Source organism: Ictidomys tridecemlineatus, chromosome 5 (genome assembly GCF_052094955.1).
Source record: "Ictidomys tridecemlineatus isolate mIctTri1 chromosome 5, mIctTri1.hap1, whole genome shotgun sequence".
NCBI classification, from domain to species: domain Eukaryota; kingdom Metazoa; phylum Chordata; class Mammalia; order Rodentia; family Sciuridae; genus Ictidomys; species Ictidomys tridecemlineatus.
The window spans coordinates 171,970,572-171,997,485 of record NC_135481.1 but is presented as its reverse complement, the minus strand read 5'-3'; the positions used below and the strand labels follow the sequence as shown (position 1 = coordinate 171,997,485).

At 53.2% G+C, this 26,914-nt stretch overlaps 2 protein-coding genes across 2 annotated transcripts in view; both read right to left on the bottom strand.

The window, feature by feature from the left end:
* The window catches only part of Adam33 (ADAM metallopeptidase domain 33), a 19,676-nt gene extending 4,663 nt beyond the window's left edge, over positions 1 to 15,013 (bottom strand). Inside the window, exons 1-15 of the mRNA XM_078049073.1 lie at positions 14,893 to 15,013; positions 8,976 to 9,569; positions 6,662 to 6,741; positions 4,226 to 4,302; positions 3,625 to 3,753; positions 2,576 to 2,654; positions 2,302 to 2,378; positions 2,028 to 2,217; positions 1,722 to 1,787; positions 1,568 to 1,639; positions 1,265 to 1,431; positions 1,094 to 1,178; positions 867 to 1,009; positions 223 to 400; positions 20 to 109 (exon numbers count right to left, since the gene is read on the bottom strand). Coding sequence (XP_077905199.1) covers positions 20 to 109; positions 223 to 400; positions 867 to 1,009; positions 1,094 to 1,178; positions 1,265 to 1,431; positions 1,568 to 1,639; positions 1,722 to 1,787; positions 2,028 to 2,217; positions 2,302 to 2,378; positions 2,576 to 2,654; positions 3,625 to 3,753; positions 4,226 to 4,302; positions 6,662 to 6,741; positions 8,976 to 9,569; positions 14,893 to 15,013 — 2,148 coding nt within the window. The remainder of the gene's footprint in view (positions 1 to 19; positions 110 to 222; positions 401 to 866; positions 1,010 to 1,093; positions 1,179 to 1,264; positions 1,432 to 1,567; positions 1,640 to 1,721; positions 1,788 to 2,027; positions 2,218 to 2,301; positions 2,379 to 2,575; positions 2,655 to 3,624; positions 3,754 to 4,225; positions 4,303 to 6,661; positions 6,742 to 8,975; positions 9,570 to 14,892) is intronic.
* Positions 12,464 to 26,914, bottom strand: part of Siglec1 (sialic acid binding Ig like lectin 1) — a 27,653-nt gene continuing 13,202 nt past the window's right edge. Inside the window, exons 8-22 of the mRNA XM_005320518.4 lie at positions 26,242 to 26,499; positions 24,878 to 25,213; positions 24,106 to 24,363; positions 23,603 to 23,905; positions 21,833 to 22,093; positions 21,394 to 21,705; positions 20,694 to 20,945; positions 20,119 to 20,388; positions 19,774 to 20,025; positions 19,158 to 19,460; positions 18,378 to 18,638; positions 17,310 to 17,612; positions 16,931 to 17,033; positions 16,474 to 16,546; positions 12,464 to 15,941 (exon numbers count right to left, since the gene is read on the bottom strand). Of these exons, the coding sequence (XP_005320575.2) occupies positions 15,882 to 15,941; positions 16,474 to 16,546; positions 16,931 to 17,033; positions 17,310 to 17,612; positions 18,378 to 18,638; positions 19,158 to 19,460; positions 19,774 to 20,025; positions 20,119 to 20,388; positions 20,694 to 20,945; positions 21,394 to 21,705; positions 21,833 to 22,093; positions 23,603 to 23,905; positions 24,106 to 24,363; positions 24,878 to 25,213; positions 26,242 to 26,499 (3,605 nt within the window). The 3' untranslated portion in view covers positions 12,464 to 15,881. The remainder of the gene's footprint in view (positions 15,942 to 16,473; positions 16,547 to 16,930; positions 17,034 to 17,309; positions 17,613 to 18,377; positions 18,639 to 19,157; positions 19,461 to 19,773; positions 20,026 to 20,118; positions 20,389 to 20,693; positions 20,946 to 21,393; positions 21,706 to 21,832; positions 22,094 to 23,602; positions 23,906 to 24,105; positions 24,364 to 24,877; positions 25,214 to 26,241; positions 26,500 to 26,914) is intronic.

Genomic DNA, 26,914 nt, shown 5'->3' with positions numbered 1-26,914 from the left:
GGGCTTCCCATTCTCTCACCAGGCAGCCGGAACAACAGCCCCCGTGAGCGCACTGGGCCCCCGCACGCAGTGAACAGTTATGGGCGATGCAGCAGGGGTCCGGGCACTTCTGGCATCAGAAAGGCGAGAGTGGAACAATGAGGGCGCAGCGCTCCATACCTCGGGGGAGGGGACGAGCGGGGCCCAGCCTTGGTCCCCAGAGGTGGGGCAAGAGGACTTCACCTGGCTGGAGCCACAGTCGCAGTCTTCGCCGGCCTCCACGAAGCCGTTCCCGCAGCGCGCCGACGGCAACAGGAGCCTAAGGTCCGGGGCATTTGAAAGGCACGCGCCACCTCCCTTTCGGAAGAAGGCGCGCAGCTGGCGGCGGCTGCAGGCGCTGAACACTCGCGGGAACGGGTGCCTACCGGTCAGAGGAGGATGTCCGACAAGCGAGGATCACCCCCCAAACCCCGGCTGGTGTTGGATTCTCACCCCTGAAGTTAGCCACACAGCCACCAGATGCGCGAACACCTCCTGATCAATGGGATGCCTGAATCCTCCAGAGGCTGAGCTCAGAAAATAGAAGCCACCTGCGCCATTCCGGAGCCCGACTCAGAGAGTGTGATGCCAAGACTGGGTACGCCAAAGGACCCATGGTGGAATGGCAAGCCAGCGTTGCTCCTCCACAGTTGGAGTAGACTTGCTCGATCGATCCCAAACTGATCTTTATATACTTTTGAGAAATCGCTTTTCACTGAGGCCTCATAACCCCTAAGGGCAGGTAGTTAGCATCGTCCCCATTATACAGCAGAGGAAACTGAGAGATAAACACAGAAACTCAGAGAGAAACATGCCTAGGTCCAGTGGCCCCTGCCCTGCGCACGTACCCAGTGGCCTCAGCCATCACGCAGCCGCCCTCATCTGCCATGGCCTCCACGCAGCAGCCGTCTGGGTCATGGCTGAGGCCAAGGCTGTGCCCTATCTCGTGGGCCATGGTGGCCGCAGGGCCAATGGGGAGCTCCGAGTGGTCCTGGGAGGTGGGCATGGGGATGTCATTGCGGGCCGAGAGCCCCTCTCCCAGCCACTCTGCTCCCACATCTCTGGCAGAGCTCACCATGGTCACGCCTCCAGAGCTGTCGACGCGGCACATGCCATTGACTGGCGCCAGGCCCACAGTGGTTCCCAGGAAGGTGCGGCCCCTGAGGGTGGAATGCGGCGTGACCCTGCGGGACTGTGAGTCAGTACCTTCCTGCCCGCGATCCGCATTAGGGTCCAAGGCACCCACGTGAGCAACTGCGCTGAGTCATGTGGCCGCCGAGTCCACACCCCCCGGCGCCACTGCAGGAAGGCCCAGAGCGTGGCATTCGCGTCAGGCGTGACGCGGCTGCGGTCCTGCTCAGTCCACACCTCCAGGCCAGTCAGCACCAACTGAATGTCCAGAGTCCTAAGAATCTGAGGGCAGAACGCGGTGGGACTGAGGCCGTGAACCAGGAGCCCCACAGAACCGGTGCCAGTGTTTATTGGTGGCCGAGACCTTCTCCTCCCCCTCTACCATGCTAGAACCTGCCCTCTCCCCGCAGTCTCCAACCTGTTCCACATAACTGGCAACCTCTAAAAGACGCTGTTTGGTGTGGTTCAAGTTCCGGTGCTGGATCAAGAACTGGAAGGACAGAATTGCCCAGGAGTGAGGGGCTGAGCTGGTCTCATCCCGGATCCTGCCAAATCCTTGGGTCTCCCCTCACCAGGGTGTGGTCTGCCACTATGTACAGCTCCAGGTACCTCGTACTCCTGTGGGACTCTCGCCTCTCCTATAGAGGGACAAATAATGAAGCTAAGTGACAGGAAGGATGCTGGGCTTGAGTTTTTACCACCAACCCCAATTTCCAGAAAGAAGAGTTTTTAAAATTCACTAGAATTTGTTTCTTCAGCCTCTGAGTTAAAATCTGAGTTAAAAGGTGGCCCTGGTCTGGGCCTTCATTCCTGTCTCCTCTGAATTGGAGCACTACAGATACTGCATTTCCACTCCCAACTATGTCTGTGTCCCTGACCCTGCTCTGGAGGGCAGGAAGAAGGCTGGCCATTTCTGGTTTGTCCTTGAGGTCCCTGTAGCTGCAGGCCCCTTTCCAAGTGAGCAGTTGATCCATGCGGAAGATCTTGTGGGTTGAGAGGTCCTCAGAATCCTCAGATGGCCAAGGATGCAGATAATAGCTGGCATTGCTGCTGAGCCTGATTAGGCCCCTAGGGAACAGAGGAGTGCAGAGGGGGATATGAGGGAGCTCTTGCTTAAGCCCCATCCCAGACCCCTCCCCCAGGACTGCTCACCTCATCCCAGAGCAGGTGCTGAGGACTACCCAAGAATGAGGGAAGCCTCTCACATGCCCATGGTAGTGACAATGATCCTGGAGAGGAAAGAACCCAGCCCCAAACTTCAGCCAGGGCTGAAGCAGGAGGAGCAAAGGAAGGGAAGAGAGGAAAACTGGCTCCAATCTTCCTTAGGAATGGGAATTGGGGAATGAGGTAGGCATAGGAGGGCTACCTTCAGGGTGCATCCCCAGCACCCAGCACCCTGTCTTCAGAGCCCTTGGAAGCATCTCACCGTGTGGTTGGGGACCAGCACCACTGGCTGCCCATCTGGGCTGTAGTGGGTTTCTGTGTATCCCGGGGCCAACAGCCTGCTGGGAGGGGATGTTTTAGGAATCATGGAAATTAGCCCACCTCTTCTAGGTTGCCCTCCACCATCCACCCTGAATGCTAATTAACCAGCTCTACAGGGGGCACCCAGTGTGTGTCTTAGGGAAGGCACAGGAGAGGTTGTGCATTGTCTCTCTCAGAAAAACATTGAACTAGAGGGAGAAAGGTGAAGGGCAGGAAAGGGGCTTCACAGTGGCTTAGAAGTGGGAGGTGAGAGTATAGAGAGCACCAGAGAGGGACAGGCAAAGGTGAAGGGTTCGTGGTCCTGTGGGGCCTGCAGCAGGCAGCTGGGTCTGCAGGTCAGAAAGGGAGAATTCTGGAGACACTGCTGAGAGGTAGGACTGGGAGCCAAAGAAATGTGGTAAACTCCCTGAGTGCCTCTGCCCCTGCCTACCTTGTTGGGAATCTAGTCAGCCCTCTTGCCTCCCTCCACTCTAAATCCTTCAAATCTTCTCCTCAAAAGGCCTCCAGACCCCACATATCTCCCATCTGTCCCTCAGTGATGCTCACTCCCTGCTTCCAGAGAAAATAAAATTCCACCTGTCTATACCTGCTTCTGCCCTGACCACCTGAGTAGGGATCCCCATCCCCACCTTCTCCAGACCCTCCTCCATGAGGAGAAATCAACTATAGCCAATCATTCTTCTCTAAAGAAAACCCTTGACTCATCCAGCCTCTTTACCTCCAGACTATCTCCAAACACCTGTGATTCCTGCTTTTCCTGCTCCCAGTCATTCCTCTACATTTTCCAGCTTTGCTCACCCATTACATGAGCACACACATGTGCACACACATACCATTTAGTGGGTAGGGACATTAAACCCCAGGGTAACTGTGGTTTGGCATGGTGGAACTAGAGTTTGTTCCCCCATCTGACTCCATTGGGGAAAATAAAATATGTGTCGAGCATTCAGAACAGACCATGCAATGAAACTACTACACACTAAGTGATACCTATTGATAATGTAGACATGGGGGGGTCCAAGATTCTGTACTCCATCTTGCATACCCACACCACTCAGCCATGGGCACCATCCTGAGCCCCTCTCCGCTTTCTCATTCAACGGCTTCAATTTTTTGGCTCTACATATCCAGAACACAGCAGGAAATTGCCTTTGGTGATTGGCCCTCTTGAGACTCCCCACATCATTTCCCCCTGCTTTCTTCTTTATAGATGGAGGCCTTCCAGAGAATCCAGATAAATTGCCACCCCTGAATGTGCTTTGACTCTTGTAGCCATTGTGCCTTTGTTCCTGCCATCCCGTCTACCTGGAATGCTGTCCATTTGTGGAATTCTAAGATTCCTCCAGCTCACCATGTCCTGGGAATGCCCACTAGGTGGTGCTCACCCATCACCAGCACTCCTGAGGCTGGGACACACAGCAAGCCCACAGCAGGACTGACTCAGCTTCAACAGTCCACTTCAGTCTCTCCCTATCATCCTTTCTGAGGCCCTCTCCCTAACTAGCCTCCAAGTTAGTTCCTATCCCCAGGACTGATCCCCTCCAGAGACAGGTGTGTTCCTGGCTCCCACATACCCCTGTCAGGTACTCACTGGTTCTTCTCCAACTCAAGCAGGAGCTCCTGGCCTTCAGCCTCCAAGACCACCAAGCCCGAGTTGAGTTTCAAGATCTGAACAAAAAGGAGTTCAGGTTGTGATGAATGCCTCTGGGTCCCCTGCCTGCCAAGGAGCAGGTAGGATGTAGAGCTGGCTGGTGAGCAAGTTCATGGGTACAGTAGAGCCCCATGGATCATGGACAGTGTGGAAGGTGTGGAAGTGAGAACATGCAAAGATATTCCCAAACTCAGATGTTTTTTGATGTGACAATAGCCACTCAAAGGTGCATAAATCTTCCAGGGCATACCATGTCATCCCTAGAGATGAGGGATCCCAGAAGGGTACCCTGCTTTTCCCACAGTCAATGGGCCTTCCCCTTGGTCTTCCCTCTTCTTTTATTCCCAGGAAGCATGAAAAGCAAAGAAATACAGTGGGGGAAGAAGATGAGAGGCATTGGGTAGCCATGATTTAGGCCTTCTCAAAATCCTTGTGTTATCTGGGAGTTTGTTTCTGTCTCTTAAAATATATATATTGGGGGGTGCTGAATATTCAACCTAGGACTATATGCATGCTAGAACCTACACCCCCAATCCCTTGTTTCTGTGTCTGGTTGCCCCTCATTCCCTGTAGAATTCAGACTTTATTCCTCCACCCCCAATTCTGGCAAACTGCCCTTCCTTCCAAAGTTTTCCATGGCTTCCAGCAGGCCTGCCCCACACCTGAGCTCACAAAGTAAACATGGACTCCATCCAGGCAGAGAGAACTCTGACTTTCTCAGCTAGATGTCAGGGAGGCTGGTCTCAGCCAGCCAGCCCTCCTCCCTTTCCCCTCACCTTCTTTGCCTCATGAACCCCCTGGGAATACCCCATATTCCCTCCCTTGTCTGCTCAGCCTGGCTAGGGGCCCAGAGTTGGAAGCAGCCCAGGAGATTCCTGGGGGTTGTATTTTCAGAGTGTTCCCTCACCCTTGCTGGCCCTCCCCTTTATCCTAAAATGCACTGGGCTGGGGCCCTGGCCAAGGAGCTCAGAGTCTTGGAGGGGGGCTCTTTCCCTGCAGGTGGGGAGCAGACAGCCCTCACTTCCCCAGCCACAGGCTCCACAAGGCCCCAAGCGTGAGCTCATGTGACTGGAATGCCTGCCACTTGCTTTATTGGGGAAAGGTTTGCACTGGGAGAAAGGCTGTGGCCCACGTGGAAGAACACACTGGAGGTCCCTGCCCCTCTACAGCCCCTGCTGCCTTTGCTTGTTGCCTTCCTGGTGATACTGCCCACCCACCATGCACCCCATCTATACCCCAAAACGTGAGTGTACCCTGACTGTTGGAGAGGACATCCTGCCAAAGCTTAGTCTCCTGTCCTAGGCTTTCCTGGGGGCAGAGGCCAGAAGTGGCTGAAGCAGGGCCCCTATGGGATCCTCCTCTTAGTCATAGCCCAGGCCAGACAGAGAAGGAAGCCCACAGATGGAGTGACCCCAGCACGTGCCCAACCTTCACCTTCACCAGGTATGTCAAGAACAATCCCAAAGTGCGGGCTAGCACTATGCTTAACCAGTTGAAGGGGGGCCCTAGAGGTCTGTGGGACCCAAGTGAAGACCCTAATTTGGGAGTCAATGGGCCTCCAGGTAACCCCAACCCTCATGGTAGTACTCTCCTTGCACAGTGGAGCTGACCTTTCTTACCTGGAAATTCAGACCTCAGTGCTCTCTAGGATTGGGTGGGGGTGACCAGTGTTCTGAGGTCTTTCAGAACTTAGCTGTTCTGAGGTTCTAAGGTCTGTCTGACCATGGGTATCTTTTTAACTTCTCTTTTCTAACTTTACCCTTCTGTAAAATGGGCATATTGAGGCTACTAGCCTGTTTATGATACAGATATTGTGGCAATTGATGGGAGATGGTTACTCTGGAAGAGTATGATGGACAGGACTTGGGAAGAGGCTGGACACAGTGTTCCAGAGAAGTAAAATGGGATGGGCTTGCATCTGGGGGTATCAGGAGAGTGATCACTGCTCCTTGGCCACAGTTTCAGACACTCAATGGCAGGGTCTTGGGAGAAACAACAATGTGTCTACAGAGTTACAGGTTCTGGTAAATTTAGCCAAAGGAAGATATTTTGGTTTCTTCTTAAAGAGGTTCCTGAAAAGCTTCAGGCCCCACAAACTCTGGACCCATCTCTGCTTGGTGAGGGTGGGGTAGCCTGGATAATACAAGGAGGGAGGGAAGGGGGAAGATGGGGGGAGGAAGCTGAAAATGACTTCCATGTGTGCAGCCTCAGCCATCTAGATGTCTCCCATCCCGCCTGCCTGGTGGGGAGGGGCTAAGAAAGCAGTGAGTTGGTGGTTCTGAGGACCCCAGAAAACCTGCCAAGCTGCAACTGGGGGGAGGGCAAAGGGCTGGGAGACAGGGGCCCATGCTGAGCATGGGGTATTGTAGCACTGACCGGCTCTTCCAGGGTAACTCTGCGCCAGGGTGGTCCATCCAAGACCCACTGGGGAGTAACAGGCTCTCCAGGAGTGTTTCCTAGGATGAAGACAGAGTACAGAGTGAGGGGGACCTTGGGGGGCTTGGAAGGAGGGAGGGGAAGTCCTAGGGGACAGGACTTCAATGCTTCTTCAACGCTTCTTCAACGTCCTGGGCTCAGCCTAGAGAAAGATGGGTGGGCGCTCATGAGGCAACCCTGGAACTGAGGGGCCACCAGGGAGATGGCAGGAGAGAGACAGAGGAGCTTGGGAAGAAACAGCTCAGCTGGGGATTTGGGAGCTGCCTGACCTGGGGATGGGGTTGGGTCAGAGGTCACAAGGAAGAGGCTCAGGCCTGAAGTATAGAGGGGAAGGGAAAAAAAAAAAAAAAGAGGAGGAGGCAGCCTCTGTATTTTTAGACTGGGCAGCAGATGCCTTTAGTATGAGAGATCTATGAGAAGAGGCTGCCTGTGTCTCCCCACCATCTGAGAAAAACAACATCCAGATGTTGTCTGGCAAGATCCACGATGCCCAGTGTTCTCTTGGGGGCTTGGTGCTGGTGGCAGGCTCAAGGACCCTGGCCCGGAAGCCCCCTCTTTTTGTCTTCAAGTGGAAATCCAGGGGACAGAACCTCTGTGTTCCTGTGCCGGCGTACCTAAGGGGGCTCTAGGAGGAATCCCAGAGCCAAGCATTACTCAAAGGGTGCCTGGAATTCTCCCCTGGAATGTTCCTTCTCCTCCCCCTAACTGGCCACAGCAAATCTCACCCAACCTACCCTGCAGGAGCCAGGCTCCACCCAGAGCCTGCAGCCAGCCCTCAGATCCTCAGTCCCTAGGGCAAGCCCATCTCCCAGAAAAGCAGCACCCTATTCACCACCCAGCCCTGGCCGTAGTCCTGCTTCTCAGGACGATGGTTGTTTGTGTAAGTGGCTCAGCTACTCCCAGGCCACCCCAACTTCTTCCTCTCCATCTCCTCTTCTAGATAGTAGGCATCAAAGTCCTGGAATGACAGCAGCTCCAGGAGTCACCTTTCCTCAAGAAAACTTTAATTGTTGACCAAGTTGCCATATCAGGCAGATGGCAGGTTTGGGGAAGGACCATTTCTGAACTGAAGCTGAAGGAGCTAACTATAGGGAGGCATTGAGTGGGAGGGATCATCTTTCAGCCCAGAGAGAGCTTAACTGGGTATGGAGAACCAAGCCTTCTGATCCCAGGCCTCAGAAGATGCAATGGATGGAAATGGGTGTTTATCCGCATGGCCTGCATACACTTGCTGGTCACTGGCACATTGGCAAATGAAGCAAAGATGGAGCTGGGTGCCTGGGTGCATGAGAATAGAAAACAAGGGATCGTGTCTGGGCTGAGGAATATAGCCCCCCGCCCCCTCTCTCAAGAGTCCATCACCATCCTCTAGGCCCAGGCTAGAGCTCTGGAGGTAGACAGTAGTGCAATACCTAGGGCTTGTTCCCAAAAGTATGACAGCTGTTGTTCCCTTCCTTTCTGGCAGGAACAGAGCAAGAGCCAATACATCTGTATTGGCTCAGTACAGAGCTGTAGAACCTGAAGCTCCTAGGCTTCCCAGCCCAGATCCTGGTGCCCCCATCGGCTCCAGTTGCCCTTTCTGTCTCTTGTACAGGCTCTGAAAAATCCATCTTCTTGGAGGGGCTGTTGTTAACAGCCTAGCCATACAAGGAGCTTGCAGAGGTCACAGGGAAGAGAGAGCTGAAGTCTTCCTGAGGCACTGTCAGACACCTTCTGTTTGGAGAAGTCCCTGCCTGTCTAACCAAACAAGGCAACTCCATCAACAATATACACACTGCCTGAGACTGGAGGAGGGAGGGGAGGGTGGTGGGCAATGAGATGGCTAGTCCTAAGGGCAGAGCAGGACTTTAGGGACCTGTGGGCCTGGAGGCTTTTTGGAGGAGTGAGACCTGCTAACCCTGAGGACTGAAGGTACAGAAGCCGCTCAGTTCACCCTAGCAGCTGGAGACTGGGAGGTTTTGAGAGAAGAAAATACAGGCGACGGGGGTCGAGGGGCTTTGCAGCTGCACAGGCAGGAAAGTGCCTTTCCCCTCTGCTTTGCAAGGCACCATGTGTGGGCAATTCAGGCCCTGAGGCCACCCCAAGCAGTCAAACCCCCTAGACAGGTCTCACAGACACCTGCCTAAACCCTGCTTTGTCCTTTTGGCCAGGTGGTCCCAGTGTTTCATACCCTCCATCTGCAGACCAGGGCTGGACCCCTCAACCACCAATCACCTCATCTGCCCTCGGGGCATACTGGCGCCCACATCCTCACCTGGAAGCACGAAGGCACAGGGCACTGGCCAAGGCGACAGCAGCAGCAGCAGCAGCAGCAGCAGCAGCAGCAGCACCCCTGCGTTCTCGGGGACCCCCTGCCCATGGCTGAGATCGCCTGGGCCTCTAAGCTCTGGCAGCCCGCTGCGGGCTCCGCCCCGACTGGATAGAGGCCGACCCACGCCCCCGCGCAGCCGGGCCGCCGCCTCCGGACCCTCCCGCGCAGCCCGGCTCGGAACAGCCACCGCGGCGGATCCGTCCCCACGCAGGCCCCGAGGACTCGACCTCGTGCGTGCGGGGGAGCCGGGACGACCAGCCCGAGGAAGCAGCAGCGGCCGTCGAGGGACAAGAGCCGGGCAGCGCGGGCGGAGGCAGGAATCCAGCCCGCGAGGTCCCTCCACTTCCCTACCCGCGGGGGCGGAGGACGGGGACGGGGCGGGAACGTGGGAAACGTTCTTCGAGGCCGTAGCGGGGTGGGGTGGTAAACAGGGGCCCCGAATGCGGGCTGCCAGTAGCTGCTCAGGGCGGTCCGAGGAGTCCCCGTCTCGGTGGTCTATCCCCACCCTGACTTGACACGGGTCCTGCCCTGAGGCTCCTAGAACCCAGAGGAGGGTTCATCTATCCACACCGGGTGCCTCCCAGAGGAGAGGGACAGTCAGATGTAGCTGCCTCTGAACCTTAGAGGCCGCCAGCCTCTGCCGCGGACGCACACCCGGGTGGTGGTGGTGGTGGTGGTGATGGGGAGTGTGCAGAGGCTGTGGTCTTGGGTGCCATGGTGGGGAGCAAAGGCGACATTTCAGACAAGCGCTGGGTGGGGCACAGTCCTTTGTCCCAGGCTCTGGCTAGAGGGCAGAATTGTACAAAGCTATACCTCCCAGGCTGCGGGGAGGAGGAGTGTCAGTAACGTGTGTGTGTGTGTGTGTGTGTGTGTGTGTGTTAGTGGGCGGGGGTCCTTTTGGTGTCAATAGCTCTAATAGAAAGATTTGTTGGTTTGAGAATTCGGTATATATTCAGAAAGCGAAGGACGTTAACTTTTAAGCGAATCTGTTTCCGAGAATGTGGGATTATGAATGTGGGTAGTAAAAATTCCAGCGGCAAGAGCAACCTACATTTACAGCATTAAAAATTATGATGGATCCTGACTCAGTGATTCCCACCTGTAGTCGCAGCTACTTAGAAGGTTGAAGTAGAACAATTGCTTGAGTCCAGAAGTTCAGGGCCAGCCTGGACACACAACAAGACCCGTTTCAAAAAACTCAATAAATAAACATAAAAATTAAGGAATGATAAAATGCTTAAGAAAAAGTCTTTCTACCTCTTCAGTCTCCATTCTTTCAACCCTCCTCGCCCAACAGGAAACTGCTACTGTAAGTTTCTTACACAGGTTTTAGGTTATTTTTATACATACTCAAGAAGTAAAGACATTTTTTCTTAATATTTTTCTTCACCTTGGTTTTGTTTTGTTTTCTTAGTACACCTTTTATGTCAGAGCTCTGAGAAGAGCTATGTCGAAGGGCATCAGAGGACTTTTCTGCCAAAATCTCTGAGCAACTGTTAATTTACTTTTGAGTTTGTAGAGGAAGAAATGGATCAAAGTTAAGGGTGATAGATCCTAGAAAGTCACCAATCAGCCCAGTATTCATGTCAGGTAATATGATGGGAAAGATGATTTATCAAATGGTTTATTGTTTTTTCTCTCTGAGCAGCATGAGGAAATGTCCTGGAAATAAGACAGACCAAGTGCAATGTTCACCAACTAAACAGGACTCAGCCTGAGGAGTGATCCAGAAGAGGGTGTCACTGCCAACTCCAGCTTACCCACATGTCCTGGGTGGCACCTACAGATCCCAGGCCAGTGGTTGAATGGATCAGAAAAAGTAATGTGTGTGAATGGAGGATCTCAAAGTCACAGTCAAGGCTCCCTCCCTGACAGCCTGGTACATCCAAAGGGCAACATGTTGCCCCTTGATAAGGTGAAGGGTTTGCTTAGAACCCTTCATCAGCCAGGTTTTGATTTGGGTAAACTGTTCTGATTATTAAGCATAAAAGATGGGAAGTTTCCGGTGGTGGTAGTGGTGGGGGTTTTTTGTTGTTGTTGTTGTTGTTGTTGTTTTAAGAAATGGGGTCTTGGGGTTGGGGTTGTGGCACAGTGGCGGAGCACTTGCCTCACATGTGTGAGGAAGTGGGTTTGATTTTCAGCAGTATAAATAAATGGATAAAATAAAGGTCTATCGATAACTAAAAATATATTTTTTTAAAAAATGGGGTCTCGCCTAGCATGGTAGCATAAGCCTATAATCCCAGAGACTCCAGAGGATGAGACAGAAGGATTGCAAGTTCAAAGCCAGCCTCAGCAACTTAGCAAGGCCCTAAGTAATTCAGTGAGACCTTGTCTCTAAATAAAATATAAAGAAGGTCTGGGGATGTGGCTCATTGTGTAAGTGCCCCTGGGTTCAATCCCAAGCAGGAAGGAAGGAAGGAAGGAAGGAAGGAAGGAAGGAAGGAAGGGAGGGAGGGAGGGAGGGAGGGAGGGAGGGAGGGAGGGAGGGAGGGAGGAGGGAGGAAGGAAGGAAAAAAATGGGGTCTCACTATGTTGCCCAGGCTGGCCTTAAACTCCTGGGTCCCAGTAGTCCTCCAACCTTAGCCTCCCAAGTAACTGGGACTAGAGGTACACACCACCATGCCAGCTAAGTGGAAGAGTTTTTAAATACTTTATTTCTGAAATGCACATTCAGAAAAGTAAGCAACTCAATGAATTTTCACAAAATGAATACCCCCATATAACCTGAATCCAAACCAAGACAGAGCACATTCCCAGCCCCCCAAAAGCTCTTTCATGGCCCATTTCAATCAATTTCCTTCATTGTTAACCACTATTTTGACTTACATCACCATTAATTTAATTTCACAAAAATGGAATCACATGGTATTATGATTTGGATCTTCAATGTCTGCTCCAAAGATTCATGTATTGGGGCTGGGGTTGTGGCTCAGCGGTAGAGTGCTTGCCTGGCACATGCAGGCCCTGGGTTCAATGTTCAGCACCACATATAAATCAATAAAATAAAGGCATTGTGTCCAACAACACTAAAAAATAAATATTTTTTAAAAAGATTCGTGTATTGAAGGCTTGGTCCCCAGTGCAGTATTGTTCAGAGGTGGGGCTTCTGGGAAGTGATTGGATCACAAAAGCTCTAACTTCATCTAAGGATTTATAATTGGATGACACTATCAGGAGGTGGGACATAGTTGAAGCAGTGAGTCCTTGAGGGTGTGCCCTGGGAAACTAGCTTGTCCCTGGCTCCTTCTCCTCTCTCTGCTTCCTGGCGGCCAGGAGCTGAGCAGCTTTCCTCGGCCACACCCTTTTGTCATGATGTCCACTTTGCCTCAGGGCCAAAGCAATGGAGCTAGCCAGCTGTTCTAGTGACCAGAACGTCTAGTGATGTTCTAGTTTTGCATGGTCGTGACCAAAAGACAGCAAGAACAACCTTAAAGGAGGAAAAGTTTATTTTGGCTCATGGTTTCCGAGGTTCGGTCCATGGTTGACTGACTGTGTACCTCTGGGCCAGAGGTGGAGGCAGAACACCTTGATGAAAGGGCATGGCAAGGAGAGTAGCTCAGGATGTGGCAACCAGGAAGCAGAGAGAGCTCTGCTCACCGAGGCCAAAATACCAACCCCAAAGGCACACCCTCAAGTGACCTACTCCCTCCTGCTGCCCTCACTTACCTACAATGACTGCCCAGTTCATCCAGTTATACCTTTCATAATCTTATCACTTCACCTCTGAAAATTGTCTCACATCTGAGCTTTAGGGGGACACCATAATACCAACCATGCACTGAAACCCTGAAAGCCTCTGAAACCATGAGCCAAAATAAATCTTTCCTCCTCTAAGTTTTGTTTTGTTCTTTTTATGTTTGTTTGTCTGTTTGTTTTGTTTTGTTTGTACTGGGGATTTAATCCAGGGGCATTTAACCACTGAGCCACATCCCCAGCTCTTTTTTTATTTTTTATTTTGAGACAGGGTCTCGCTAAGTTGCTTAGGGTCTTGCTAAATTACTGAGGCTGGCTTTGAACTTGCAATCCTCCTGCCTCAGACTCCTGAGCCACTGGAATCTAAATTTTTTTTTTCTCAGGTATTTTAGTCACAGAGACTAAACTGATTAGCACATACAACCTGTGCTCGTAGCATCTGGCTCCTTCCACTGAACATTGTTTGAGAGCGTCACCCATTTGTTTTCTGCAGCTGTAGCTCCTGCTCACTGTTATAATATTCCATTGTGTGAACATAGCACAATTGTTTTTAGCCCCTCCACTGCTGTTGAGCATTCACTGTTTTTAATTTCTGGCCAAGAATTGCGTTTCTGTGAACATTCTAGTACAAGTCTCATGGTCACATAAGCCCTCGTTTTCTTGAGTAAATACCCAGGGGAGAAATGCTAAGGTCATGGGAGAGATAGGATTAGCCTAAATAGATATTTTCAAACTGTTTTCCAAAGTTGTCATACACACTCTATGATATCATTTTATATAAAGTTCAAAAATAGGCAAATCAAATTTATGGTAGTAGAAATCAAGATAGTAGCTGCCCCTGGGAAGTACAATTGGGAGAGGCTGTGGAAGGATTCCGTGGTGCGGGTGACGTTCTGTTTCTTGATCTGACACTGGTGGCATGGGTGTGTCCACTTTTGGAAAGTCGTGGAGCTGTATGCACTGATACTGTGTGCATTTTTCCGTGTATATGTTACACCTCAATTACAAGTTTATTTCAAAAGACTAAGGGGGCTTCAGATCCCTGAATGGAACCAACTGAACCCTCTGAGCACTTTCCAATCCAAGGTGGACGTACATCTCTTGGAGGGACACAGAAGCAAATGAAGACATGTTACATGTCCCCAAACACCCCAGTAGGCACTCCTCCTGCTGCCATCTGTGGTTCTCCTCTCTCTCTCTCTCTCTCTCTCTCTCTCTCTCTCTCTCTCTCTCTCTCTTCCCTAAGACAGCTCCCAAACATCTGGCTGCATTTGGCTTTATCTCTTCCTCTCCCACCTCTGGATTTAGCCCATTCTTTCCACCCTCCTACTCGACAACAATTCAGAAGAAATGATGCCAGTCACTGTGCTGGTTACTGGGGGTGAACAACACATAACCAGAGCCTCAAGGAGCAGGGAGGGACACAGATCGCTTCAGCAGAAGGCATTTGGTGTCATGTGATACGCACTCCCTGGCCACCTCTGCAAACATTCTCCAAGAATAAAACCCACCAACGATGGAATCCTCTGTGTTCTAGCCCAGAAGTTTTGAGTTATAAGAAACTCACTCCAGTTGCATCATAGGATGGAAGTTTATCAAAAGGACATGCTGGACAGACTCCCAGGAAGAGTGTGACAATCGGGCACAAAGAAATGGGGTCTGGAATAAGGGTGCGTGAAACATCAGCTGCACAAAGCTTGCCTGGCACACAATTTCTTCCCAACTGTTAACCCCTATGCCAATGCCTCCCTATTTACCATGCTTCCTATCCCAAGTCACAGGCCCAGATCAGTCCCTTTACTTCTCCTACTCTCAGCTACCAGGCTATAAGGGAGGGTCACTAGTCACCTGAGAACTGGCTCCCCTCAGTTCCTAATTTCCCAGGAGCACTTTATTCCTTCGTGGCAACCCTCATTCCCTTCAACGTGGTACACAGGCCTGCAGGAAAAGGACAGGAGCTCACTCAGTCAAGGAGAGGGATGCTAGCAACAGTGACGCTGATGACATCTGTGTCTGTTCCTTGTGCTTGAGAGAGCCAGTTAAGCAGGGCCCAGCCCCTGGGGTTGGGTGGGGAAACGTGGGAATGGAGGCACCTCTTTTCCAGGGGCTAGATCTGATACAAAGATGTCTGCTCAGGCACCCCCACAGCCTGGCATGCCCTCACCATAGGGACCACCAAACCTTGATTTCCTCAGTCCTAAGTCCTGAGAGGGACAACCTGCTTCAGGAAGCCCATAACCAGAATGGCTGGGGTCACTGAGGCAGAACTGGTCTGCTGCCGGCATTCCCATCAATGTCAAAAGTCCCGGGAATGCGTCATTAGTTGGGAGTTCTTTGGAAATAGAAGTTCCAAATGTACTTTGGACTCAGAATAAAAACTCCATTGCCCAATCTTCCTTGCAGCTTGGAGTGACCACATGACAAAATTCCAGCCAATGGGAAGGGAGTGCAACTGACGTATGCTACTTCTGGGTTCGATTGACATGTGCTTTCCATTTCCACTCTTTCTCTTCTCACTGGAGGGCTGTAGACATGGTGGGGCCATAGTGAACCTCACAATCAAAGACCACCTTTGATGGAGGAAAGTAAAATAGAAGGATCTTGAGCCCCAACACTTTATGCCACCATAGCATACCCAGACTAGCAGGCAAGAGAAAAACAAAATTCTATCATGTTGATGTCATTGTATTTGATCTCTCATAAGAGAAGCCTGAGTTGTATTCTGCCTGGTACAAAGTTTCTTGGCAACTCTATGAGGTCTCAGATACTATTCTGATCCATCCAAAAAGTCCAGGGTGGGCTTTGAGAAGAAAGATATGAAGGAACAGTGCCTCCTTTGGAAGAGAAATGGAGAGACAAGAAGTGACCCAGAGAAAAGGTAGAGACAGAGAGAGAAGGGAACAACAGGACCAGCTCAATTCTTTTCAGGATCCCGCAGAGGCCATACCCTCCCGGGGTAGACTGGGTTTCACCATCTCCTCTTACCACCCATTTTTCTTGGGGGTGAGAGGCTTGGAGCCAGTCATAGAAAGTCAGATGTCACTGCGCTGTTTGCACAGAGGTAGGTAAGACCCAATGCCTCCTCCTTCACATTTCCGGAGTCATCACAGATGCCAGCAACCTCCTCTTCCTGAGGGCAGGTAATGCCACTGGTCAGCTCAGGGGCAGAGCACAGGATGAAGTTCCACGTGTGGCTGCATCAGGATCAATGAGCTTCTCACAAAGAAAATCCTGGTCACAGGACTCTGGGTGCACAGGAGGGCCATCCCCCTACCTCCAGTCCCCAGCCCCCAGCCCTTGGTAAGAGTCCCAAGGGAATTGGTAGGAGTTTTGAATGACTAAAACTGACACCAGATGGGTGATCAGGAGAAGAGGCACATCCCAGTGGAGGGGAAACAGACTTTCACCCTTGATCAGGTGACAGGCAGGCTCAGGAGTGGAGAAGAGAGACCTCAAAATAAAAGTCAAAACATCTCGGAAGTGTGGGTGATGCTAAGACCAAAAAAAAAAAAAAATCTAGCAGAATCAGGGAGCCAGTCCCCCAGCAAATTCTGCTCTCAGCCTCAGAATCTTGCTCTCCCCATCTTCCAAGTGATGCCAGTTCCCTTCCCAACTCCCCATGATTGTAGGAAATGACCACAAATTCCACCCCCTGGTCCCAGGCACCATCTTATCCATGAGCACAGCCTCTATGGGTAGCCAGGCCTCATGTCTGCATGTGGCTGTGTGTTGACTGAGTGATTACCTGTGTAGTGTCTTTCTGAGGCGCCATCTCCACAGAATTCTCGCCCACATTCAGTTTATGAAAACGCCTCCTCCTACATGCAGGAATGGAGTCAGAGAGGCTCCCTGCTACCTACCACCTGCCCTCAACCTCCCTCCCCACCCACATGCTGGCCCAAGACTGTCCCCTATACAGAGCAGGGGAAGCCCTGTGCACCATGGGATACCTTATCTTTTTTTTTCCTCCCTGGCCGGTTCTGTAGCCCAAACAGGGAAGGGAGAAGAAAAGTAAAAGTAAAAAAGCTACAGAAAGATAGATGGAGAGGCAACTCTGGAAGGGATTCCCAAATTTGGAAGAGGTGGGCTGGGAAGTATGTGGCTTGTGAATTTGGGAAGAGGAAGGTTCCCCTAAAGAATATGGGGTAATGTTGGAGGAAAAGGGCATAGAAAGGTGGCCCACCCTCTCGCTCTAGACCCACCTCCAGTTGTAGCAGGCCCCCAGGCCCAACAGCAGGCACAGGCAGCCCAATAGCAGCCCCAGGACCCACAGGAGCCACTGGAACACATGTAGCCGGTGCAGGGCTGGAACGTGGAGGAGTGCTCAGGGGACAGCTGTGGCTCATGGCCCCCAGTGCTCTCTTCCCAACACCTTGGCCCACCCAAGATGAAGACTTCTATTCTAACTTTCCCTTCATTTCCAAGCCCCCGCCCCCCCCCACCGCCATGCAAGAGCGCTCTAAGCAATCTTTTAGACTACAAAGATAGTCTTATGGCAGCCAGACAGACTCAGGGAAGACAACCTTTGGACCTGAGATCTGTGCCTTTGTGCAGAGTGGCCTGGGAGCCCCCTCTCCTCACCTCTGACCCCAAAGTAGGTGGAGGCAGAGGCAGAACCCAAGGCATTGGAGGCAGAGCACACGTATTCCCCCTGGTCACTGGGCCGCAGCTCCTTGATGTCCACCCTCAGGGCATTGGGGGAGGCCGAGACCTGGATGTGAGGCTCAGTGGGAGCTCCCTGAGGCTTGCTGGAGGCCACCAGTTGGCTGCCAAGGTGAAGGGTCAGGCTGGCAAAGGGCTCACTGTCCACTTGGCAGACCAGGATACCCTGGAGGCCACCCTCAGGCTCCACAAAGACTGTCATGGTGGGCACCTTGGGAGGGTCTGTAGGGAGAAAAAGAGTATAGTGATTGTAGGAAATGACTACAAATTCCACCCTTCCTGCACCCATGCAGCTTGTCTGGTACCCCTCCCATGAAGGGATAAAGCCTATTTCCTCACTTTTTGATTTTCTAATTCACTTCAACCAATTAAAGGCAAAAATGACATTGAGGGACTTCAGAGATAGACCTCAAGAAGTCTTGAAACTTCCATTCTACTTCCTGAAACGCAACCATGTGGGAAGCCCAGGCCAGCCTGCTGAAAAACACATGTAACCCAATCACAGCCATAAGAATGAGACCATCTTGGACAATCCAGCCTCAGTGGAGCCACTAAACAATGGCAGCCACATGCAGTGAGATCCCAACTGAGCCTAGCCCAAATTTTTGACCCATAGAATTGTGAGTTTGGGGTAGCTTGTTACATAATAATAGCTGACTGCTGCAGAGGTAACTTGTTACATAGCGATAGCTGACTGCTGCAGCATGGGTGCAGCATGGAGCAGAAGACCAAGGCTGATAAAGGCCTCCTGTCTGCCAGGCACTCAGAATGCTTTATCTCCTGTATTTCTCCCAAGAAGATGTATTCCCCATTTTACAAAAGAGGAAACCGTGACAGATGAACCAGAGCATACAACCAGTTGACAGCAGAAACCCAGGATTCCATTCCTGTAAAGCCTTTACTCTTGGCAGACAGCAGAGGAGGAGGACCTGAGGGTTGTGGAGGATGTGGGGAGACCAAGGCTGGTGGAAGAGGGTTCACACTTACAGAGCACACGGAGAATGACTGGAGCAGAGGTGGTGGCCCCAGAGGGGAGGTCGGCCAAGCAGTGGTACAGCCCAGCCTGGGCACGGGCCACGTGGGTGAAAGTGAGAGTGGACACAGGCTCCGTGTGTAGTGGTCGGCCATTCCAGAACCATGTGAAGGTGGTGTTGCTCACAAGCCCAGGGCCGCCAGGGAGGTGGCAGCTCAAGTTCAGTGCTGCACCCTCAGGCACATCCAAGCCTGGCTCAGCTACCACATGCACGCCTGCAGGCCAAGGATGGGAAGGTGTTCAGTGAGTTGTACCTGCCTCTGGGCATTGCAGGGAGGTCTCAATCTGTCTTGGGATCTGTGCCTTGCAGGATGGGACTGCCTCTCCCACATCCATACTCTGGGACTCCCAGGACAGGACTGTGCCTCCCTTACAGACAGGCCGTCTGACAGATGAGGATCTCCACCCCAATTTGAGGGTAAGGCTGTCTCTCTCCCTGCTCCAGGCTTTTCCAGGGCAGGTCTGGGACCCCCACCCCAGATTGGGCTCTATGAGGGTGGGGTTATCGCCTCTCCATCACCACTTCCCTTGGGCATTGCAACACCTCCCCCTTGCTGTTCACCACCAGAATGGGCAACCTTCTCCATCAGAATAGACTTCTCAGGGCAGGGCTCTCTCATACACCTTCAGGACAGTCCCCTCTAGTGGAAATCCCAGCCCCCTCACATGGACTCTGGCCTCAGTGCCTGAACCCCAAACCCAAGCTCCCTTCTTGCCTCTCCTTTGTTACTCACCTTCTGCCTGCAGCTTCCCACTAGTGCTGACGGAGCCCAGCAAGTTGCGGGCTGTGCAAACATAGGTGTCGTCATCACCTGCATGCACATCTTGCACCTGCAGCCGTAGCACATTGCGGGCCACCTGCACATGGCCCTGCCTCGGTGCTGAGTCATGGAGCCCATTGCTGGTAGCTAACACCTTGCCATTGTGGGACAGGGTCAGCTCGGCAGGAGGTTCGCTGTCCACAGTGCACTGCATCACGGTCATGGGTCTGGCCCTCGAGTCACGGAAGGAGGACAGGATGACATCTCGAGGGACATCTAGGGGTGGGGCAGGGCACAGATGGGAGTGTTGCCTATGCACTGCCCATTGACCACCTGCCTGATGCTTTTGAGGTGGAAGCCTCTGGACAACTGGTCACTTTCTGGGAGAAACATCTCAGGAGTCCTGTAGGCAGAGTCCTCCAGGAAGGATTTATAAGGCCATAGGGTATCTTTTCTCATAACCTATGTCCTTGTTTCTCCAAATGCCCATTCCTGAGCCCATTGCAGTCCCGTGCCCTCCCTCACTGAGCCCAGAAGCACCTCCCACCACCCTCACCCCAGGCAGCCCCAACCAGCCTCCCCCACTCACAGAGGACTTTCAAGGCTGCAGGCCGGGAGCTGCGTGTGCCCTGGGCATCCTGCACCTGGCAGGAGTAGGCACCTGCGTGAGCCCTTGTGGCCACCGGGAACTCAAGTGAGGTGCCTGGCCCCTCCTGCAGCCAACGGCCATTGTGGTACCAGGTATAGAGGCTGGGTGGGCGGGCTGCAGTGTCCTCACATGTCACTGTGATAGGGTCCCCCTCAGATACGGTAGCCGAGGGAGTGAGTGTCACCCGTACACCTGAGACAAGAAAGAAGGTCAGGGTCTGTTGGGGCCAGCCAGACACCACAGCTGATTCCCACCCCTGTGGCCCCCCACCTGGCCCCCACCCACCCTCTAGCCGCAGCTCCAGGGATGTGTTGGCCTGGCCGAGGGGGCTGTGGGCAGAGCAGCTGTAGAGCCCCTCATCACTCAGCTGTGGCTCCTGTAGTTCCAGGCGCAAGGTGTTTGGGACAGAGGTAGCAGTTGAAGAGGCCAGGAGGCGACCGGCGTGGCTGAGGATCATTTGGGCAGGTGGGCGGCTGTCCACAGTGCACAGTATCAGAGCCAGCTGCCCACCGCGGCTCTCTAGGAGGTAGGTCAGACGCAGGCTGCGGGGTGCATCTGTAGAGACCCGGAGGGCATATAAATTTAGATGAAAGTCTTGCAGAGGCCAGTTTTAAAGTGCATAGGGACTGAGGAGGGCCCTGGCTCCCCACCCCATGGGCCCTCTAATTATCCAATTTGGGCACTACTCCTCTGCCCTGAAAAGATCTGTCTCTATTGCCCCCAGCTCTAATGCCCCTTGTCCATCAGCTGGCTGGGTACTGAGTCCTTGGGCTAAACGCCTGTGACACTCTGGCCATTCCCTGATCCCTGTGAGCTGCTGTCATTCCTTTCAACCCCACCCTGCACCCAACCAGACTCACAGAGGATGTCCAGGGTGGCAGGTCTGGAGAGGTGGGGTGGCTGGCCAGGGAGCCCTACACCACAGCGATAGGAGGCAGCATCTGTGACCGTGACATTGGGCAAGGAGATGGAGCGGGCACCGTGGCGCTGCTGCCCATCCTGGTACCATGTGTAGGTGAGCTGGGCCAGGCTGGCGGCCCATACAAGGCAGGTCAGGTTCACCTGCTGTCCCTCCTGCACCACGGCCTTGGGCCACACCTGCACACTCACAGCTGGGAAGAGAGGGAGGGCAGAGGACACTAGTGAGCATCTTGAGACTGTTCAGGTCTTGAGGCTGAGCTTAGGAAATGGCTCACTGTTTCTTGGATGGTCCCAAATGGAACTCTGCAGAGTCCTAGAAGGTCCCAAGCCCCTCCCTGCCCCTGGTGGAAGGCAAATGGGGTGAACACCATGAACCCTACACTATGGTGGTTTCCCCTGATTAGTTTTATCTACTGGGGCATCCAAGAAAAATCCTGTTTTAAAAAGGCTCTTCTGGGAAACCTAAGCCTGAAGACCACTGGGCTTAGGCAGCATGGGAATGGAGGCTGTCCTTATGCTCCCAGGCTTCTAGGGTCCTCTCCCACCTTCTCTCCCCTCTTTTATGAGACACATGTGTGCACGCGCACGTACACACACACACACACACACACACACACACACACACACACACACACTGACCCTGGGCATCGAAGTTGGCTGAGGCAGAGGCCCGGCCTAGAGTGTTGGTGGCCTCACAGGTGTAGACACCCTCATCCTCCAGCACTGCGTTGTGAATCTCCAGGCGCAGTGTATTGGGGGCCACAGCTGCCTGCAGCCGAGGAGAGTTGCTTGCAGGTTCTGCCACACCTTGTAGGGTGGAGGCCACAAGGCGGTCCCCATGAAGCAGTCGAAGCTGTGCTGGAGGGTCACTGTCCACACGGCACAGGAGGAGACCCAGTCGCCCTGGGCCTGTGTCCATCAGGGTGGTAAGTGTGGCTTGGCGTGGAGTGTCTACACCAGGTGGGGAACGGTCAGGGTGTGGCCCAGGGTCCCTAATCCAGGGCTCTGTCATGGTGGCAGAGTCCAGGACCAGGAAATGCATCCTCTCCCCCACATGTGAATGAGAAAACACTCTTACAGGACACATGGAGGCTGACTGGAGCGGCCAGGCTGGTGGTTGCTGAGCCTGGGGCCTGAGCTTGGCAATGGTAGGCCCCAGCTTGCTTCAGAGTTATGGCTGCAAAACGGAGTGTGGCAGAGTTCGACTCCGGGAGGAGCTGGCCATCTCGATACCAGTGGTATAAGGTCCCTTCAGGGACCCCCGTGGGCACCTGGCAGCTCAGGACCACAGCCTGGCCTTCCTGGAGCTCAGGCGATGGTGAGACCTGGACCCAGGCTCCTGCAAAGAGAAACCAAGGGCTGGTGGGGGCTTGCCAACATCGCTCCTGCAGTCTGGGACTGTACGTGTCTCTGCCCAGGACTGCAAAACCCCGCCCCTATATCCAGGAGCCACAGCTTTCCTCCAAAGCATTTCCCAGGGTCCACTTTTAGCTCCATCTCTGCTTTCCTGCCCAACTTGCCTGCATAGACTCCACCCTGGTTTTTCACCACCCACCACCTGGAGTTATGGTTTTGCTCTGTCAATCAATCTTGCCTACCAGTGGGTAGGCTTTATGGGAACCAGGCTTGTGTGACCTGTAACCCCATCACCAGGTAGAGCACCTGCATGTGTTAGCTCTTGACAAATGTTGGATTGACCCAGGAAGCACTGAAATAGGAGGGGTTTAGGCTATTGGTTGACTGTGAATGGGACTATGTGGGTGGCCCAGGACTTGAAGGGAGGTTGGCAGCTGTGTGACCTTGAGTACTTTCTAGCCCTCTCCAGCCCAGTCCTGCACTCAGGCTCCAGGCAAACGAGTCCAGGTATTGGGCAGTGAGCAAAGGTCAGCTTCTTGATACCCGCTGGCTCTGGAGCAGGAGACCAAGGTGGAGGTGGGGAGGAGGGACAGCTGGGATGGTAACTGAGAGCACAGGCCATACCAGGACCAGAACCAAGTTGGTCCAGAGTTAGCAGAATCATGTGTCCATGAGCAAGCTCCTAAAACTCTGACCCTCGATTTCTCTGCCTGTGAAATGGGTATAATAAGTAAGAAAATATACACAGAACCAAGATCCAAAGTAATGCCCCCAAATTGCTGTTGCTTGTCACTGTGGGAAAAGAAAAGTTTATTTTTCTTTGGTCTTTGCTTTGCAGACAATATCTTTCCTTTTATGTTTATTTGCTTAGGGATAATTTTTGTAGAGAATATATACATATATACATACATATTATATAAATATGTATATATGAATATGAATGAAGAATATGAATATGTATAAGAAAGAATATACACATATGTATACGTGCATATATACATAATATACATACACATTCAGTTTTGTATGAGAATACCTACTATGTAACAGAATTATAGTGTTACAAAATAAGTTATGCCACAAAGTGCTGGAACCAAGCAAACCATCTCGTGCAATTGCTGCTGCCTCCTAGTGGTTTCTATAGTTATTACAAGTGAAAATATCTAGTGGAAGTAGGCATGGAGGCACATACCCACAATCCCAGCTATTAAGGAGACTGAGGTAGGAGGATTGCAATTTGACGCCAGCCTCAGCAACTTAGCAAGATTCTGTCTCAAAAAGAACTGGGGGTGCAGCCTTGAGTTCAATCCTTTGTACAAACAACAAAAATCTAGCAGGAGGCATTCTGCTGACTAGTTGGAAACTGTCCCCTAACCAATGCTAAAAGACTCACATTTCTGCACAAAATTGATGGCACCCCAGCCCCAAGTCTGACCTAAGTAGCCTCCCTGGGCTTCAGTGTCTTTCACACCATGAGAGCACTGACACTCACCTCGGGCCTGGAAGAAGAGCGAGGTGTTGGCTGATCCAAGAATATTTGTGGCCTCACAGCGATAGCTTCCAGAATCTCGAAGACCCAGTTCTCGAATCTCTAGCTGAAGGGAGTTGGCCATGGCCTTGGCCTGCAGCCTGCCGTGGGATGGGAGCTGGGGTCCCAGACTGCTAGCCAGGAGGCGCTCTTCATGGAATAGGGCTAACTGAGCCAGGGGACGACTGTCCACAGTGCAAACGAACAGAGCCATGTGGCCCTGGCCCACGTCCAGGAGGGCCGACAACTTTGGGGGGTCTGGGGGATCTGCAAGGACAGGGAGAACTCACGATACTTCAGCCCATCTCACCACATTCCAAGTGCCACGCCATGGCCCCTTCTCACTGCACACGCACAGCCCAAGCCCAAGGTAGCCCTTGGCCAGTCCAGGCTCTTACCTCCCCAACCCTTTGTGGCCCTGAGCCCCTCCACCCTCCAATCCCCAGCTGCCCTTGGCCATAACTCACAGAGCACACTCAGGATCACAGGAGCAGAGAGCTGGGCCCCATCCTCCGTGAGGAGGCGACAGGCGTAGAGGGCAGCATCGGTTCTGGCCACGGGCAGCAATCTCATAGTTTCCAGGGGGCCCTGGGCCCACAGTGCCCCATTCCGAAACCAGGAGAAGTTGGCAGGGCTGCCTGTGGCTTCCTGGCTCACATTGCAAGTCAGGTTGGCCTCTGAGCCCTCCCAAAGCGTGTTGGATGGTGTGATGACCAGGACTGTGGCTGGACAGCAGGCAGCATGGGCTCATGAGAGACAGACCCCACTATGACTACCCCCTGCCCAACCCAGGGGCCTGGAGCAGGGAGAGAAGGAGATCCCCTGGGCTGCCCACAGTGTAGGGAAGACAGCAGATGAGCTGATGGGAGAGCCCATGAGAAGCGGGTACTAGAGGACATGGAGACCCAGGCCAGAGAGGGGGCATAGTAAAGGAGACAGAGGACAAGACAGCCCTACTGTCCTTTGCTCAGAGATCAGCCTCACAGTTCCAAGCCTGTCCCCAACCAAAACTGAGCATAGGAAGGATCCAAAGCTTTGGCTTCCCTCAGCATGGAGGTTTCCCAAAACAGATAGTCAAAAGACACCCAGGGGGTCCCCACTCTGTCACTGGGAGCAGCTTTGCCTCCTACTGCTGAACAGGGGTGTTTTTGCCTGATCAGCCCTCCCCAGAACAAGAGAGGCAGAGGGGGGAGCTCCAGCCCCTAGCCCCCAGCCCACCAGTCCCCTGCACCCACTCACCCTGGGCATTGAAGATGGCCGAGGCTGAGGAGTTGCCCAGGGCATTGCTGGCCTCACACAGGTACAAGCCCTCGTCCTCCACCACTGGATTGCGAATCTCCACACGTAGCGAGTTGGGGGCTTTGGTGACTTTTGCACGCTGGGAGCAGCCCCCACAGGTGCTGCAGCCACTGGCTGGTGACAGAGAACTAGCCACAACATGGTCCTTGTGGAGCAGCCTTAGCTGAGCAGGAGGATCACTTTCCACCCGGCACAGGAGGACACCAAGCCGTTCAGCCCCAGCTCTGGCAGCATTGAGATCCAGCTGGGCGGTGAACAGGGGCTGGCGTGGGGGGTCTGTGGGGAGGAAGAACATGGCCACTCATCCCAGGGCCACAGGCTGGCTAGGCTCCCAGGACACACTGAAAAAAGGCATGTCCCTAGATTGACCACAAACAGCTGTGCAGTTTGTGCACTGCACAAGGGTAACCAGACCAGGGTGGGTGGGATTCAGCCCATGCTCCTGGCTCTCACCTGTGCCTGGGGAACTGTATTGAGTCTTCCTAGAAGGAGAGCCATTTGCTAGTTGCAGCAAAGATGCCACATGAGCTAGAGGCCACTCTACAGAAATCCCATCTGCTCCTGAGCCCAGCACCCTCATAGCAGTCCCTTGGAGCCATTGAGCTTGCCCCAGGGCCCTACCTGCCTGTCTCTCTGACCTCAAAGCCAGCTCCTGTGATACTGCATAATGCCTTCAAAAGCCTCTTTCTAAAGGTTTCTCAAGAGACATGGTCAAAAGACACCTAGCAGTCAAGTCCACCACATGATCTCACTCACAAAACCCCCGATGAGGCAGCTGCCCTCACCACAAGCCCTGGGACCATGCCCCTGTGCACACTGTCAGGGGAGACTTTCTGGAACTTAAGCATGCTCTACACATGACTCAGCCCCTCTGGATAACATGGAGCATGCTCCCTTGGGAGGGTGCAGAGGGGCTGGTGAGGAGCGCTGAGGGGTTCTGACTTAGACTCTCCAGGAATCTGGGAGGGCTCAGCCTCTGGAGTATGTGCACAGGTATAGGAGTATGCGCACAGGCATCCCTGAGTCACCTGCAGGCAGTTTGGATATGGGGCCATGGTGGCACTGAGACTTAGGGGCAGAGGGACTGAGATTGGAGGGCAGAACTCAGGGAGCAGAGGAAGCCCTGGCTCATTTCCCCAGCCCTGGGTGGCCAGGGCCACTGTGGCCAGGCCTGTGACCACCCTCCTGATGTAGACCCCAGAGGAGGACTGGGCCAGGAGAGCCTGCAGGAAGTGAGGACAGCTGGCATTCCCAGTGGGCTGACCCTCCCCCAGTAGGCAGTGGCTGGTGGCAAGGCTGCTCACAGAGCACGGTGAGGACGACCGGCAAGGAGGGGCTGCTGGCGCTGTGGCTGTCCTGGGCCCGACAGTGGTAAGAGCCGGCATCGCTGCTGGAGGCAGCAGGAAGCAGGAAGCTGCTGCTGGGTCCCTCGTGAATCAGGACTCCATTGAGGTACCAGGAGACACGGGTGTCCAGAGTCGGACTCAGGCCGCTCCTGCAGCTCAGAGTCACCGCCTGCCCCTCCACCACCTTGGCTGCTGGACTGATGATGAGGCGGGCCGCTGGCAGGAGGAGGAGAAAGGAGGCTTGAAGAGGCTGCAAAGTCCCCACCCTCCATGTCACCTGCCAAAGGAAACCCTGTAGGTTTCTCCTCTCCCCACATGACTGTGGGCAGGTCTGAGCTTTATGGTGGATCAGGAGGATTTGGCCTTGATGCTAATTCAGATCCACTGCAGCACAGTTGAGAAGGTCTCTGAGCCAGAGCCCAGGTTCCTGTCAAAAGCTTAGCTGGATGGATTGGCTACATCTTCCATAGCCTCCGAAGGGAAGGGCAGCAGTTGGAAGACCTCACTTCCTGCATCTGACTCCTAGCAGAGCCTGGCCCAAAAGTTTAACAAATAAAAAATAAACGAATGTCTATAAAGGACGCTCCAAGTTCAGAGTCCAAGTATAATTTGCAAAAGTAATGATGTGCAT